The 17,404-nt window shown below is 43.8% G+C and overlaps 2 protein-coding genes across 26 annotated transcripts in view; one reads left to right on the plus strand and one right to left on the minus strand.

Moving 5' to 3' along the window:
• Positions 1-2,003, minus strand: part of MTIF2 (mitochondrial translational initiation factor 2) — a 31,642-nt gene extending 29,639 nt beyond the window's left edge. For 6 of the 25 annotated variants that reach the window (XR_012095291.1, XM_007970590.3, XM_073022989.1 and 3 more), the window contains exons 1-2: positions 1,069-1,960; positions 310-376 (exon numbers count right to left, since the gene is read on the minus strand). The gene's annotated coding sequence lies outside the window, so the exon portion shown is untranslated. The other 19 variants (XM_007970591.3, XM_073022998.1, XM_073022996.1 and 16 more) reach the window with 11 other exon arrangements.
• An 11,406-nt stretch (positions 2,004-13,409) lies between these two features.
• LOC103220237 (putative prolyl-tRNA synthetase associated domain-containing protein 1) lies at positions 13,410-15,556 on the plus strand. Its single transcript, XM_007970575.3, has 2 exons — positions 13,410-13,565; positions 15,087-15,556. Exons 1-2 carry the CDS (start codon positions 13,482-13,484, stop codon positions 15,519-15,521), a joined length of 519 nt encoding a protein of 172 aa, XP_007968766.3. The 5' UTR covers positions 13,410-13,481; the 3' UTR covers positions 15,522-15,556.
• Positions 15,557-17,404: the final 1,848 nt, after the last annotated feature.

A 17,404-nucleotide genomic window follows, 5' to 3' on the forward strand; every position in this document is an offset into this window, starting at 1 on the left:
GATGCTCCTGCCTCAGCTTCCCAAGTAGCTGGGATTACAGGCGCCTGCCAGCACAGCCGGCTAATTTTTTTGTCTTTTTAGTAGAGACGGGGTTTCACCATGTTGGTCAGGCTGGTCTTGAACTCCTGACCTCAGGTGATCCACCCACCTTGGCCTCCCAAAGTGCTGGGATTACAGGGGTGAGCCACCGCACCTGGCCTATATTGAATACTTTTTAAAAGAAAGAAAATAAATCGTAACTGAAACAAGCACAGTATAGTGAAGAAAGTATCTTATTGGGCAACAAAGGAAACTTAGCTGGACACTCACTCTGATAGTAAGTGTTATCTGGACTCAGCAAGTCACTTGTTTCCTATGGGCCTCATTTTCTGGATCTCTGTTAAAAAATAAATAAATAAATAAGTGTTTGAATATCTGTCCTTCCTATTACAAGACTATGAGGAGAAAATGGGATGATGTAAAGACTTTATCATCAGCTATTTTAAAACCATATCACACATTTCAGTACTGGCTTATAAGCTTTGAGGATTCATTGCTTATAAGTTAAAAATATTCACAAGTCATTAACTTGTTTACCTTCAGACAATTAAGAGGTTATGTATGTGCGTGTAATCGAGCAAGCATTTTACCTTAAAAGGCTTATTCAAGTAAAGATCAAGGAAAAATCTGACTTAATGCCAACGAAATAAACACATTAAGATTTAGAAATTCAGGCCGGGCATGGTGGCTCATGCCTGTAATCCTAGCACTTTGGGAGGCCGAGGCGGGCGGATCACCTGAGGTCATGATTTCAAGAGCCTGGCCAACGTGGTGAAACCCCATCTCTACTAAAAGTACAAAAATTAGCCGGGCGTGGTGGTGGGCGCCTGTAATCTCAGCGACTTGGGAGACTGAGGCAGGAGAATGGCTTGAACCCAGGAGGCAGATTGCAGTGAGCCGAGATCACGCCACTGCACTCCAGCTTGGGCGACAGAGTGAGACTCTGTCCAAAGAAAAAAAAAAAAAATTGGAAATTCATTCAATAGTATTTACACACATTAAATACTTTTAAGAATGGCACATACTTACGGTTGTGCCCCTGGACCAAAAGTAGAGTGCTCGGGAAACACAGGATCCCTTGAGAAAATAATTTTTAAACGAGTATGAAACCAGATTTGAGAAGAGCACAGATTAAGGGAATGGGAGGAAGGACACTACAAGATATTAACCAAAGCACAGATATGTAATTGAGGCAGAAACTGGAAAGACATATTGGAGGCAATAACCCAAATGTCAAAACTGGAAGGAAATTTGTCACTTATTCCAAGCTCCTCATTTTACAGAAAAGGAAACGTAAATCCATAGGGGTCAAAAAGGCGTCTCCAGTGTCATACCGCTAGTTAATGGCAGTCAAGACTAGAACCCAGACGTTCTGACTCCCAGTAAGGTGGTGTTTGGTCACTAGGATATTCTTGTCAAGGAATCTGAAAAAAGTATGTTGCAAATACGTAGTTGCGTTAGTGGAAATGTCTGAAAGTGAGCTGGAAGCTTTCGAACTTACCTGAAAGGTAAAAATAAATCACTGCAGAAAAATTACGAAACTGGGGTGGCTTCGCCTCAAATTGGAGCCCAGAAGGCCTTGGGCCTATGGGAGGCTGGGACTTGAGGACCTGCGCCCGCAGCGGCGCCCGAGGAGGGGAAGCCGGCCGGCCGCTTCCGAGAGAACAGAGCACATGCCTTCGTGAATGCTTAACGTGAGTTTACGCAGGGATTAAATGCATCTTGAAAAGGTTTCCGAACGCACAATGTTTATGAGTTCGCGTGATTTGTGCCACTGACACGTTAGGCGAAACAACACACACCACCCACACCGGACAACCCTGGTTAAGGGACCCTACCCACTTAACTCCTACCTACTGTCCCGGGCCCCTGGATCTGAGCACGGGTGGAGATCACCTTCCGGACCCGGAAGAATGGTCGGTAGGTCAGTCCGTCCCCGCTACGGTCCCCGCCGGGCTTCCGGTCCCGCTGGAAAAGGTTCTTTCCGGTATTCAGAAGAGTCGCTGTAGCCGCCCGGGGTGGGGCTGTCTGCGGTGTCCGCAGCGGGCGTCCAGCCTGGGAGGCGCTCGTTCAACCTGTGGCTCCTCCCAGGGTCAGCCGCGCGTGGTGAATCGTTTCTGCAGGTCCCTTCCATTTCTTGTTTTCCTTTCCTTTCTTTCTCTCTTTCCTTTTTCTCTTTCTGTCACTCTCGTTTCTTTCCTTACTTCCTTCATTTCTTCCTTCCTTTCTTTCCTCTTCCTTCCTTTCCGTTTTTCGCTTTTTTTTTTTTTTTTTTTAAGAAAACTGCCTTTATTCAATTAGAAGTTGGAAAATTTAACTGTTACAGAAAAAAAGTGTAATCAGCTGGAGAAAAAAGTGCCACCCATGAGAACTGATGGCTCCTCTGGGAGGGAATCTGGATACAATGAGGGTTTCTAGGAAGCAAATTACTTCTACTCTGGGGCTGTGTGTGGCCTCGGTGGTGCTTGCACTCGAGGAAACGTTAAATGGAGAACTGTGGGAGAAATGATACCTCCTTCAAAGATACGTGTTCCTAACAAGAAGGAAAAAAGAAATGCAAGGAAACAGTGGCCGTAGAACCAGTTAGTATTGTGCGAACAGTACTTTCTCTTTTTTCAGAAGTCAGCTTGTATGTATGGCATTTGGAGTAATAGAGTCAGAGTGTCTGATTTCCTATCCCAGCTCATTCCTAGTGTGTGGTTGGGGATGTCTTGTCAACTGTCCATGTCCCAGTTTGTTCATCTACATTATAGTAATGACAGTAGCTAGTTCACAGGATTGTAATACGGTTTTTGTTTTGTTTTTTGTTTCTTTTTGTTTTTGAGATGGAGTTTCGCTCTTGTTGCCCAAGCTGGAGTGCAATGGCACGATCTCAGCTCACCGCAGCCTCTGCCTCCCGCTTTCAAGCGATTGTCCTGCCTCAGCCTCCCGAGTAGCTGGGATTACAGGCATGCGCCACCACGTCTGGCTAATTTTGTATTTTTAGTAAAGACGGAGTTTCTCCATGTTGGTCAGGCTGGTCTCGAACTCCCTATCTCAGGTGATCCGCCCACATCGGCCTCCCAAAGTGCTGGGATTACAGGCGTGAGCCCCTGCTCCCAGACTGTTTTTTTGTTTTTTTGAGACAGTCTCACTGTGTCGCCCAAGCTGGAGCTCAATGGCGCAATCTCGGCTCATTGCAACCAACCTCCGCCTCCTGGGTTCAAGTGATTCTCCCCCCTCAGCCTCTTGCTTGGCTGAGATTACAGGCACACACCACCACACCCTGCTAATTCACCATGTTGGCCAGGCTGGTCTGGAACTCCTGGCCTCAGGTGACTGCCCACCTCAGCCTCCTAAAGTGCTGGGATTACAGGCATGAGCTGCTGCGCCCGGCTGTAATAAGCTTTTAATGGGTTGATAAACTGTTGATAAATAGTGCCTGGTTCATAGTAAGTGTTTGCTGTTATGGTTATTACAGCCTGCCCCCAGAGCTTTCCCTCACTTGCTTGGACATTATGTCTTTCAGCTGGTCCTTTTGACCACAACCATCACCACCTCTCAAATATAAATATTGTTTTATTATCTGTGTCTTTTGGTAAAAGGAATTTGAGAAGAAAACAAAATCAATCAATTAATCTTTGTCTTTAAGATCTACCACTCCCCTAGGTAATTGGTATTGTACAGAAGTTCATTACTCAAAAGCATACTTGCCATCATCTTACCTCCTAACTCACGCCCCCACCCCAATCTACCACCCTCTTTTTTTCCCCCACCTTCCCAATGCCTACTACAAAGCTGTGCAATCGGTGTTACTGAATGATTTAATGCAAACTTCTCTCCTGGACATTTTTTTTTCTTTTTTTGAGATAGGATCTCACTCTGTCGCGCAGGTTGAGTGGCACAATCTCAGCCGACTGCAGCCTCCACCTCCCACGTTCAAGCGATTCTCCTGCCTCAGCTTCCAGGTAGCTGGGATTACAGGTGTCTGCCACCATGCCCGGCTAATTTTTTTGTATTTTTAGTATAATTGGCCTGCCCAGTTTTGAACTCCTGACCTCAAGTGATCCGCCCGCCTCAGCCTCCCAAAGTGCTAGAATTCCAGGTGTGAGCCACTGCACTGGGCCTGGAAACTTTTTTTAACTGAACCTAACATGCACAACACTTGAAAACTATTGAAGTTTATTCCAATTGCTATCATTTTACCTACCACTCACAGATATCTACTGAAGTTTAATTTCTGTGAGAAGTAATTCTTTGCTATCTTACTTGCCTTGCAAGGCAGTTGAGAAACAACCAGAAATCAGTTGGTAAACCATCAAAGTAGTTGCCAGGTCATTTTTCCACAATATTAAGGTGAAAATAACCATCTATGCCTCTATGTTCCTCTAATGTTCTAATCATTAAGATTTTCTAATCATGCTAATGCAGAAAATTAAAGCAATATACCAAAATATAGAAAGTGGCAAAAAAAAAAAAAAAAAAAGAGAGAGAGAGAGAATGAAAACAGTTCAAGGAACAGAGAAGCCAACCTGAAAGAGCTCCCAATGGCCAAAGCTGGAAATATTTGAGCAGCAAAATAACAGTACTAGATTATAACCAAAAGTATCAACTAAGTATACATATGTTCATACTAATATAAATAAATAATAGAATAAATACATAAATAGAGAAGGAACAAATCTTCCTTACAGAAGATGCCAACTTTTATATATATATGCATATATATAAAACCTTCACTAGGAAGTGAAGATTAATTCCTCTCCACCTTAGTGTGGGCTGGACTTACTAACTTGCTTCCAAAGAATACAGTATGGAGGCCAGGCACAGTGGCTCAATCCTAGCACTTTGGGAGGCTGAGGCAGATGGATCACGAGGTCAGGAGGTCGAGACCAGCCTGACCAACATGGTGAAACGCTGTCTCTCCTAAAAATTAGCCAGGCATGGTGGCACGCACCTGTAATCCCAGCTACTCAGGAGGCTGAGGCAGGAGAATCGCTTGAACCCACGAGGTGGAGGTTGCGGTGAGCCGAGTGCCACTGCACTGTAGCCTGGGCGACAAAGCAAGACTCCGTCTCAGAAGAAAAAAAAAAGAACACAGTATGGAAAGGGGAAATTAATAACTTTACAGTGGAGAAACTTGGCACACAATGCATTGACCAAATGATCAAGGTGAACATCACCTGCAATGTTGTGTTAATATCATGGGCACCCCCACACGAAATGATGTGATGAGGACACTTTACCCCTGTAATATCCTTTTCAAAACCCACAACCCTACTCTAATCATGGGGAAAGCATCAGAGAAACCGAATTAAAGAGCCTTCTACAAAATACCTGACCAGTACTCTTCAAAGCTGTCAAGGTTAGGAAAAGCAAGAAAGGACTCAGAAACTGTTACAGATCAGAAGAGACTAAGGAGACATAACAACTCAATGCAATATGGTATCCTGGATAGAATCCTGTAACAGAAAAGCACATTAGTGGGAAAACTGGTAAAATCTGAATAATGTCTGTAGTTTAGTTAACAGTAATACTTCAATGTTAATTTCTTAATTTTCACAAGTGTATCATGGTTAATGTAAGATGTTAACAAAATTGGGTAAAGGGCACATGGCAACTCTCCACTATCTCAGCAACTTTTCTGCAATCTAAAATTATTCTAAAATTAAAAGGTTCATTGCTGGGTGTAGTGGCTCACGCCTGTAATCCCAACACTTTGGGAGGCCAAGGTGGGCGGATCACCTGAGGTCAGGAGTTCAAGACCAGCCTAACCAACATGGAGAAACCCCATCTCTACTACAAATACAAAATTAGCCTGGCATTGTGGCACATGCCTGTAATCCCAGCTACTCGGGAGGCTGAGGCGGGAGAATCGCTTGAACCTGAGAGGCGGAGGTTTCAGTGAGCTGAGATCGCGCCACTGCACTCCAGCCTGGGCAACAAGAGTGAAACTCTGTCTCAAACAAACAAAAAAAAGTTGATTTAAAAAAGAAAGGACCAGACGCAGTGGCTCACACCTGTAATACCAGGACTTTGGGAGGCTGAGGCCACAGGATTGCTTGAGACCAGGAGTTCTGAGACCTGGGCAACATGGGAAGACCCTTCTCTACAAAAAAAAAAAAAAAAAAAAATTAACTGGGCATGGTGGTATGCACCTGCAGTTCTATGCTACTCTGGAGGCCAAGGTGGGAGAATCACTTGAAGCCAGGATTTCGAGCTTACAATAAGCTATGATCATGCCACTGCACTCCAGCCTGACTGACAGAGTGAGACCCTGACTCTAAAAGGAAGGAAGGAAAGAAGGAAAGGAGAGAGGGAGGAAGGAAGGAAAAAATATGGAGGGAGGGAGGAAGGGAGGGAGGGAAGGAAGGAAGGAAGGAAGGAAGGAAGGAAGGAAGGAAGGAAGGAAGGAAGGAAGGAAGGAAGGAAGGAAATCCTAAAACATGCATAAATATACCTACAGATACAATGTATATTTGGTGGCTCAAGCCTGTAATCCCAGCACTTTGGAAGGCTAAGGCAGGTGGATCACCTGAGGTCAGGAGTTAAAGACCAGCCTGGCCAACACGGTGAAACCCCGTCTCTACTAAAAATACAAAAATTAGCCAGGTGTGGTGGCTGCCTGTAACCCCAGCCACTCAGAAGGCTGAGGCAGAATTGCTTGAACCCACGAGGCAGAGGTTGCAGTGAGCCGAGATTGTGCCACTGCCCTCCAGCCTGGGCAATAGGGCAAGACTTTGCCTCAAATAATAATAATAATAAATATATATATATGCATACAATCTTATATAAATGGGATTCATACAGTAAATGCTGCCTTTTGCCTTTTCAACAATATATAATGGAAATTGGCCAGGTGCAGTGGCTCATGCCTATAATCCCAGCACTTTGGGAGGCCAAGGCAGAAGGATCACTTGAAGCCAGGAGTTCAAGACTAGCCTGGCCAAAATGGTGAAACCCTGTCTCTACTAAAAATAAAATTAGCTGGGTATAGTGGTGTGTACCTGTAGTCCCAGCTACTTGGGAGGCTGAGGTGAGAGGATTGTGTGGGAGGCTGAGGTTGCAGTGAGCCGAGATCACGCCACTGCAATCCAGCCTGGTTGACAGAGGGAGACCCTGTCTCACAAAACAAAACAAAACAACCAAAAAAATGTGTAAACTGTGTAACTTTGCAGATTATTGGTATTCTAAGGAATACATGAAACAATTATGCATATATGTGTGTATATATATGTGCATATATATGTGTGTGTGTATGTGTGTGTGTGTGTATATATACACATACGCTGAGAAAGAGAAATACACTTATCATAGCCTTATTTGTAATTATATTGAAAATTTGGAAATGACTAACATTTAGGTCATTGGACATTGGATATTTCCAAATTTGGAGTTGGATATGTAAATGGAATATTATACAGCCATTATAAGTAATAAAGTAGATCTGTTGACATGGACTCTTAGATGAAAACAGAAAAGCAGATTATAAAATATATAATTCTGTCTAGATTAGAAAAATTAGAAATAAATAGCATTACCAGCCTGAGCAACATAGGGAGACCCCCATCTCTACAAAAACTAAAAATATACAAAATTAGTTGAGTGCAGTGGTGTGTGCCTGTAGTACCATATACTTGGAAGGCTGAGGTGGGAGCATTGCTTGAGCCCAGGAGGTCAAGGCTGCAGTAAGCTATGATCACACCACTGCATTCCAGCCTGGGCATCACAGAGCAAGACCTTGTCTCAAAACAAAACAAAACAAAACACTCTTTTAGAAATAAACAGCATTAGAGTATGTACATTATGTGTGCAATGTGAATATTTTTATACACCTGTGATTTAAATTTTTGTATCTTCATATGTGGTCTAATTTTTTTAACTATATATATGTTGTTAACTTGTCTTTATTTTTAAAGTGTAATATTAAAACATTTATTTTAAAAAATAGGGGGCTGGGCACAGTGACTCACACCTGTAATCCCAACACTTTGGGAGACTGAGGCGGGTGGATCACGAGGTCAGGAGATCAAGATCATCCTGGCTAAGACGGTGAAATCCCATCTCTACTAAAAATACAAAAATTAGCTAGGTGGCGCAATGGCAGGCGCCTGTAATCCCAGCTACTCAGGAGGCTGAGGCAGGAGAATCACTTGAACCCAGGAGGCAGAGGTTGCAGTGAGCCCAGATTGCATTACTGCACTACAGCCTGAGCAACAGAGTGAGACTCTGTCTCAAAAAAAAAAAAAAAAAATGCATGCAACTTGTTAGAAAAGACACTATTTTATGTTTGGTAAAAATACTGAATATGAGTTTGTTTTTAATTGAACTGGCCCTTTTTGTTCTTAAAGCCAACACATTCCAAAATATATTTATTGACATTTACTCAAATCAGCATTTACCATCAGTAGGTAAATCCATCCAGCAGGGATAGAGGAATAATATGTGATTTCTGATCTCAACTTAATATTTTTATTAAAATTTATGCAAATATATTTCACTTGCAAGTTAATTAAAGCATTAAAATCACAGGAAATTTCTCTTGGCCAGTAACACTAGGACAGAAATTCCAATGTAGTTCCCACAAACCTAATCCAGTCGAACCAGTCACTGAAATCCACAACTTAAAATATCCATAGTCCATACATGCAAAGCAGGAAAAATATCTCTGTTATAGTACTTTTGTGTGGAAGTCAGTTTTCTTGGGTTGCTATGAGAACCACCTGCAGACCCTGTAATAATATTGAATATATGGCCAGGTGCAGTGGCTCACGCCTGTAATCCCAGCACTTTGGGAGGCCGAGGCGGGTGGATCACCTGAGGTCAGGAGTTTGAGACCAGCCTCACTAACATGGTGAAACCCCATCTCTACTAAATACAAAAATTAGCCAGGTGTGGTGGCGGGCACCTGTAATTCCAGCTACTTGGAAGGCTGAGGTGGAAGAATCACTTGAACCAGTGAGGTGGAGGTTGCTGTGAGCTGAGATTGCATCACTGCACTCCAGCCTGGGTGACAAGACTCCATCTCAAAACAAAAACAAAAAATGAAAAACAAACGAAAAAACCCCTGAATAGATGACTCTATTCATTAATTTAGTGGTCTAGGTAGACCCAGAAAATTAAGTGTGATTTAAAGAACAACTCAGGGCAGGTCTTGCTCACCTGACCTCCTTCTGCACGCTTCCTGAATTGCAGTAATTGTGGCTCTCAGGAGTTACACATTGGGAGTTTATAGCACAGCCTGGGGCTCAGCTGTGTCTTCTGTAAACAGTGCTTGTCCAAGGTAAAGCTTCCTTATAACCACAGAATTTTAAATGGGTGTTTTAAAGTGAATGGAAAAGAAAAAAAACATGCTCCTTCTCTGCTTAACCCAGTTGTCCTCTACTGTGTAGGTTTTGTTCACACTGCGTGAAACTAGTGTTTTCCCAGGCAGGCAAGCAATGTGTTTACCTATTTTATGGTTTAATGAGAAGGGAACTGGGGCCAGGTGCGGTGGCTCACGCCTGTAATCCCAGCACTTTGGGAGGCCGAGGCGGGCGGATCATGAGGTTAGGGATCGAGACCATCCTGGCTAACACGGTGAAACCCCATCTCTACTAAATAATATAAAAAATTAGCTGGGTGTGGTGGCGGGCGCCTGTAATCCCAGCTACTTGGGAGGCTTAGGCAGGAGAATGGTGTGAACCCAGGAGGCGGAGCTTGTAGTGAGCTGAGATTGTGCCACTGCACTCCAGCCTGGGTGACAGAGCGAGACTCTATCTCAAAAAAAGAAGGAAATTATATTATGTATGACCAGTTAACTAGTTATTGCCTTTTTTTTTTTTTTTTTTGAGACAGGTTTCACTTTTTCCTCCCTTCCTTTCTTCTTTCCTTTCCTCCTTCCTTCCTTCCTTCCCTCCCTTTTTCCTTTTGTTTTTTTTCTTTCTTTCCTTTTTATTTTTTGACAGAGTCTCCATCTGTCGCCTAGGATGGAGTGTAGTGGTGTGATCTCGGCTCACTGCAACCTCTGCCTCCCTGGTTCAAGCGATTCTCCTGCCTCAGCCTCCCGAGAAGAGGGACTATGGGTATGCGCCACCACGCCCAGCTATTTTTTGTATTTTTAATGGAGACAAGAGTTCACCATGTTGGCCAGGCGGGTCTGAAACTCCTGACCTCAGGTGATTTGCCTGAGGTGGCGTGAACCCGGGAGGTGGAGCTTGCAGTGAGCCAAGATCGCCCTACTGCATTCCAGCCTGGGTGGCAGAGAGAGACTGCATCTCAAAAAAAAAGAAAAAAGAAAAGAAAATTTGTCTATTAAATTTGAAAATTAAAAATATATATTCTGCAAATTTGGGCAAAAATATAGTAAAGTAGATTCATACATTGCTAATTATACATTAGAATAATTTTTGGAAAGCAATTTAGAACATCATGATTCATTAACAACAAGGATGTCCACCATATGGAAATGGTTAAGAAAATTATTAGATTGGTGCAAAAGTAATCGCGGTTTTTGCCATTGAAAGTAATGGCTAATATCAGCAGGGCTCAGTGGCTCTGGGCACTTTGGGAGGCCGAGGCGGGCGGATCACTTGAGGTAAGGAGTTCAAGATCAGCCTGGCCAACATGGTGAAACCCCATCTGTACTAAAAATAGAAAAATTAGCCAGGCATGGTGGTGTGCGCCTGTAATCCCAGATACTCGGGAAGCTGAGGAAGGAGAATCGCTTGAATCTGGGAGGCAGCGGTTGCAGTGAGTGGAGATCATGCCACTGTACTCCAGCCTGGGTGACAGCAACCCTGTCTCAAAACAAAAACAAAACATAATAGCTAGTATGATCCAGCTACATAATATATCTTTATTAAAGAAAGACACTGTGGCAACAGAGGAAAATGCTTATAAGTAATAAAAAGGCAGGACACAAAATTTAATATGTAGGAAGTTTCAACTATCTGAAAAAATCATTATGTATAGCCAAAATAGCAAGAATAAAGGAAACAAGACTGGAAAGATTGCCACCAAAATGGTAATAACATTGCATGAACACCATGAAAGTCTGAGTGATCTTTCCCCACTTTCCTGTTTTCTAAATCCTCTGTAATGTGATACATCGCTTTTGTTGTTGATCTGAATTTAGTAGACCATGGGAAGTGTGGCCTGTTGATTCTATAATCAGAGATCACAGAATTAGATGGAGTTTTTGAAGGGAAACCATGATTTAATCATTAAAGAGGTAGGTTAAACTGAGACATTTTAATATTCTGCTATCCAAGGCCAATTTTGGGTGAAACTGTGAGGTTGACTTTGAATTCCTCCTCTTTTGTAGCTTCCTCCAGGGCTGCGGGTAAGGACTAAGACATTTTACTGTGTCTTAAGAGGGTTCCTTCTCCAGCCGTTCAGTTTGCACCCCAGAAATGACCCATTCACACTAAGGTTAAATGTCCCTAGGTATATCTATGTGTTATCTGGGATTTGAGCCTTAATCTAAATTCATAAATGAACTCCTAAGGTGGAATTCCAGAACTCACACATGTGGGGAGTGTGTCCCAGGATAGCTGTGTTTGAAATGCTTGTTCCCCGCTGCCATAAAGAAACAGCACTTGAACAGTAATTTATTTAGTAAGGCTATTTTTACTTCCTGCAGAAAGGGTACACTCACCAGCAGTTTTGCCAGAAGAGTACACCCAGCAAAGGCGACAGCGTCATTTATAACCTGACACATCCACTCTACTGGTGTGTCCAGTTTCCACTGGCTGGAACGGGAGGTCACATTCTGTATTTGCCCCAATTGGCTAGCAACTTAGAACTTTTTAAAAGAGGCAAAGGTAGAGGAGAACAAAGGAAGGAGGAAGTAACTTATGGAATGCTGAGAAAGATAAGAACACTTTTAAATAGGGAAGAGGAATACACTATGACCTAATACTTGCTTGGACCAATATAAGCATGCCAGGGCAAATATTTAGGCTAAATTGTGGAAGTTAAGAACTTAAAGCACATTGATTTCTTTATTACGGCTAGCAGATATTTAAAAATGTTAGCACGGGTCTTTGAATAAATTTTGCATCTAAGATAAGTTACTATTTATTCCTAATTAGACGAAGAGGAAGGTCTTTGAAGAGGAACTGCTACTTTACTTTTTATAGCTGAAAACACCAAGATAGCTTAAAACTACCTGGAGGTAGTCAAACTACCTTGGAAAAAGGTGAGTCATAGTGGCACAGTCAATTATTCTTAGATCAATAATAAGAACTGTTGGCCGGGCGCGGTGGCTCAAGCCTGTAATCCCAGCACTTTGGGAGGCCGAGACGGGCGGATCACGAGGTCAGGAGATCGAGACCATCCGGGCTAACACGGTGAAACCCCGTCTCTACTAAAAAATACAAAAAACTAGCCGGGCGCGGTAGCAGGCACCTGTAGTCCCAGCTACTCGGGAGGCTGAGGCAGGAGAATGGCGTGAACCCGGGAGGCGGAGTTTGCAGTGAGCTGAGATCTGGCCACTGCACTCCAGCCTGGGCCACAGAGCAAGACTCCGTCTCCAAAAAAATAAAAATAATAATAATAATAATAATAAGAACTGTCAGAAAGGGTAAAATGTAAAATTATAATTTACAATAAAAGTTGAAAAGCCTTAGAACAATGTGGATCTGGGCCCCCTCCACACTCCCTAATCTGGGAGTTACTATGTGGGTGTGATTGACTAATGATTATTTATTTATTTTTAGAGACAGGGTCTCATTATGTTGCCCAGGCGGGTCTCAAACTATGGGCTCTGAGCGATCCACCTGCCTCAGCCTCCCAAAGTGTTGGGATTACAGACGTCAGCCACCGTGCACTGCCTATCTGCGGTTTAAACAATAAAAGCGGCCGGAAGCGGTGGTTCAGGCCTGTAACCCCAACACTTTGGGAGGTTGGAGGATCGCTTGAGCCCAGGAGTTCGTGACCAACCTGGACAACAAGGCGAGACCCTGTCCCTACAAAAAGTACAAAAATTAGACGGGCATAGTTGCTGGCGCCAGTAATCCCAGCTACTTGGGAGGTTGAGGCGGGAGAATCACTTGAGCCCGGCAGGCGGAGGCTGCAGTGAGTCGCGATCGCGCCACTGCACTCCAGCCTGGGTGACAAAGCGAGGCTGCGTCCCGAAAAACAAAAAAACCTCCCAAACTCCCAAACCCTCAACAGAAGATACGGCGATCTGGGAAACCTGAAGTGGGATCAGGGAGGGCTGTGAGATCGCAGGCCCCGCCGCAACAAGGCGCCTGATGAGAGCTCCCGCAGGCCTTCGCAAGCCGGTGCCCTCAGCGGACGATGTTCAGGGACCAGCAGGCGAGGCGCTCGGACAGGGCGGACCCGCCTCCAGCAGGCACCAGCACCACGCTGCCGGCATCGGCCGAGATCCCTCCTGGCAGTTCCGCCTCAGGCTCCGGTCTGCGCAGCCGCGGGAAGCAGTGCCCAGTTTTTCCGCCCACCGCCACGACAGCGACTGCATGGCGGGCGCAGAGTTGCGGGCGGCGCTGGAGCAGCGGCTCGGTGTCCTGGCCATCCACACCGAAGTCGTGGAGCACCCCGAGGTGAGACCCCTAAAAGTGACCGCCGAGACAGGCCCAGCGGGGTGGGCTGTGGTGCACGTCCGTCGGGCTAAGATCAGGTGTCTCAGGGTCAATGTACCGTGAGAACGTCGCTCCTGGAATATTTCCCCGGTCTCAAAATACGAAGGTAACCCTGCAGGGACAGCAGAGGACTTACGTCTTGGGACCATGAGGTTACTGCAAGGAAATCTTTCCTCTTGGGAGTGATTTGCTTACATTCCGTGTTAAGAACTAGCACAACATATGGAGGACTGTGCATCTCAAATCGGTCTGGGGTGTTGGGTCAGTCTGTCCACTTTTTGTGTAGATAAAATAAGCAAGTGGTTAACACTGTGTTCAGTAGGTACGACGTATCGGGCACCATACATAGAGCAGGACACTGAGGTTCAGAGTGATATTTTTCTACTGTGGTCAGGGTTGATCACAAAGCATGCACCATGGCAGAAACCACAACCCCTAAAAGTGCTTACAAAAACTGACAGGCCTGTATTTTCATAAATTGTAACATTTGTTGTGTTTTGATAGGAAGTCTTACTTGCATTTATTTATTTATTTGTGACGGAATCTCTCTGTGGCCCAGGCTGGAGTGCAGTGACGCGATCTCTGCTCACTGCAACCTCTGCTTCCTGGGTTCCAGTGTTTCTCCTGCCTTAGCCTCCGAATAGCTGGGACTACAAGCGCGCTGGCTAATTTTTGCATTTTTAGTAGATACGGGGTTTCACCATGTTGGCCTGGCTGTTCTCAAACTCCTGACCTCAGGTGATTCTCCCACCTGGGCTTCCCAAAGAGCTAGGATTACAGGCGTGAGCCACCGCACCTGCCCGGCCACTTGCAGATATTTCACAGAACGAATGTGTAACTTGAGTGGTGCAAGGACATGAAGTTTACCCAAGGCTTAACAGTTAATAATGGCTAAATATGGTGATCTTCATAGAGAAATATAACGTTAGTATTCCTCACCTTCACAAATATATCAAAACTGTAATCATTTTCTCTGACTTTCCTCCCTCCCATATAGTCCTATATTCTCCCCCTTCTTTATGTGTGCGTATCCAGCTTTTCTGATGTTGTTAGTCTGGGTTCTTATTGCCTCCCCACTCACCTTCTTTGTGGTTACATATTTGTAGAATGGAGGTTGTCACATGGTCTGGACATAAGGGAATGCTAAGGAATAGGAGTCTAGAACTGCTGTAAACTTTCAGTACTGAAAGCTTAAATTCAGAAATAACAAAAAGCTGCTGAGGAGGACTTGGCCAGTACACTGGAATAGAAAACTGACCAAAGAAACTGCCTGAGGTCCTGAGATGAGGAAATGAGATGGCATGGGCTTATAAGTAATTATTTGGTAATGGGGTGAAGATGGGTCTTTAACAGTGAAATTCAGGGCGATGAGCACTCCCTAACCTTGCTGTTTTCACCCAGCAAGCAAAATAGGTATAAATGTGTGCATATGTAAACATGCATATTACTTTATTTTAAAACTTATTATGTGATATTTTATAGGTGTTTACAGTTGAAGAAATGATGCCTCATATCCAACATTTGAAAGGAGCACATAGTAAGAACCTATTTCTTAAAGACAAAAAGAAAAAGAATTATTGGCTGGTGACAGTTCTTCATGATAGACAAATTAATTTAAATGAGCTTGCCAAACAGTTAGGTGTTGGGAGTGGAAATCTGCGATTTGCTGATGAAACAGCCATGCTAGAAAAACTAAAAGTTGGTCAAGGCTGTGCCACACCCTTGGCACTTTTCTGTGATGATGGAGATGTGAAGTTTGTTCTGGATTCTGCTATTCTCGAAGGTGGACATGAAAAGGTGTACTTTCATCCAATGACCAATGCTGCAACCATGGGATTGAGCCCTGAAGACTTTCTCACATTTGTGAAGACGACAGGACATGATCCCATAATACTAAATTTTGATAAAAACAACTAAATGGGCCAATGTTTAGAATAAATTTCTTTCTGAAAGCTGTTTTTCTTATTTGTAATTTATAAAAAGCATTGAAAGCGTAAGAATATTTGGTACACTTAGTTTGGTGACTAAACCACTTCAGGAGGAATATAGTATTTCATCTTAAAAGAGCTTTTTTTTTTTTTTTTTTTTTTTGAGACGAAGTTTCGCTCGTCGCCCAGGCTGGAGTGCAGTGGTGTCGTGTGATCTTGGCTCCCTGCAACCTCCGCCTCCCGGGTTCAAGCGATTCTGCTGCCCCAGCCTCCAAAGTAGCTGAGATTATAGGCGCACACCACCACTCTCGGCTAATTTTGTAATTTTAGTAGAGATGGGGTTTCACCATGTTGGCCAGGCTGGTTTCAAACTCCTAACTTCAGATGATCCACCCGCCTCGGCCTCCCAAAGTGCTGGGATTACAGGCGTGAGCCACTGTGACTGGCCCTATAAAAGAGCTCTTTTTAAAAAGATGTATGGAGGTACTTTTAGTCAGCTCCAAGATACAGTTTTCCATCTCCCATGATAACTACTTATTACAGGAATGCCTCCAACAATTAAAAACACTTCTAAGATTAACTAGCTTACATCTTTAGGGTGCTTATTGTACTTGAAAAAAACAAGTTGTAAAACAGTATGTATAAAATTATGATAGTGTACATAATACAGGGAAAAAATCAAAAGGAATATAGGAATTATTGTTGAGGCCAGGTGTGGTGGCTCCCACCTGTAATCTCTGCTTTCGGAGGCTGAGGCAGGAGGATCAGTTGAGGCCAGGAGTTCCAGACCAGGCTGGGCAACAAAGTGAGAGAACCCCCTCTCTACAAAAAATTGAAAAATAAAACAAGTGTGGTGGTTCACACATGTGGTCTTAGCATATTGGGAGGCTGGATCACTTGAGCCCACCAAGTCAAGGCTATAGTGAGCTATGATCACAGCACTGCACTGCAGCCTGGGTGACAGAGTGAGACTGTCTTTAAAAAAAAAAAAAATTGTTGATAGTGGCTATTTTTGGGAAATGGGGATTAAAGAATAAGAACTCCCTAGCAAGATAATTAAAACAAACATGAAGGCAAAGGTAAACACTTTCCATTACTGGGGTTTGTTTATAAACCAGTGATTTTTTTTTCCAGTGAAAAATAAGCTAACTTTCTATGAAAATATATCTTTACAAAATTTTAATCCAGAAAAACAGCTAGGGGTGGAATATATTATGTCATAATCATTGTACTATTAAAGTTACAGGCCGGGTACAGTGGCTCACGCCTGTAATACTAGCACTTTGGGAGGCTGAGCTGGGTGGATCACCTGAGGTCAGGAGTTCGAGACCAGCCTGGCCAATATACTGAAACCCCGTCTCTACTTAAAATACAAAAATTAGCTGGGCATGGTGGTGTGCGCCTGTACTCCCAGCTTACTTGGGAGGCTGAGGCAGGAGAATCGCTTGAACCCAGGAGGCAGAGGGTGCAGTAAGCCAAGAATACGCCACTGCACTCCAACCTGGGTGACAGAGTGAGACTCTTGTCTCAAAAGAAAAAAGAAAAAAAGTTATAGGCTGGCCTGATGGTATTAAGTTATCTCAACTGATTGTTCAGTCAGTTACAGATGGAACTCCTTGTTCCACTCTTTCCTCCCCTTCTACTACTACACTTGACTAGTCTTAACAAAGTATTACGTTTAAAAATGTTGTAATGGAATATGCATTGTTATTAAAAAGGATTTGGGGCCAGGCGTGGTGGCTTATGCCTGTAATCCTAGCACTTTGGGAGGCCAAAGGTGGGGTCAGATTGCTTGGGCCCAGGAGACTGGTTTGGGCAACATGGGGAAACCCTGTCTCTACAAAACACATAATAATAACCGCGCCTGTAGTC

The sequence above is a fragment of the Chlorocebus sabaeus genome, chromosome 14 (genome assembly GCF_047675955.1).
Source record: "Chlorocebus sabaeus isolate Y175 chromosome 14, mChlSab1.0.hap1, whole genome shotgun sequence".
NCBI classification, from domain to species: Eukaryota; Metazoa; Chordata; class Mammalia; order Primates; family Cercopithecidae; genus Chlorocebus; species Chlorocebus sabaeus.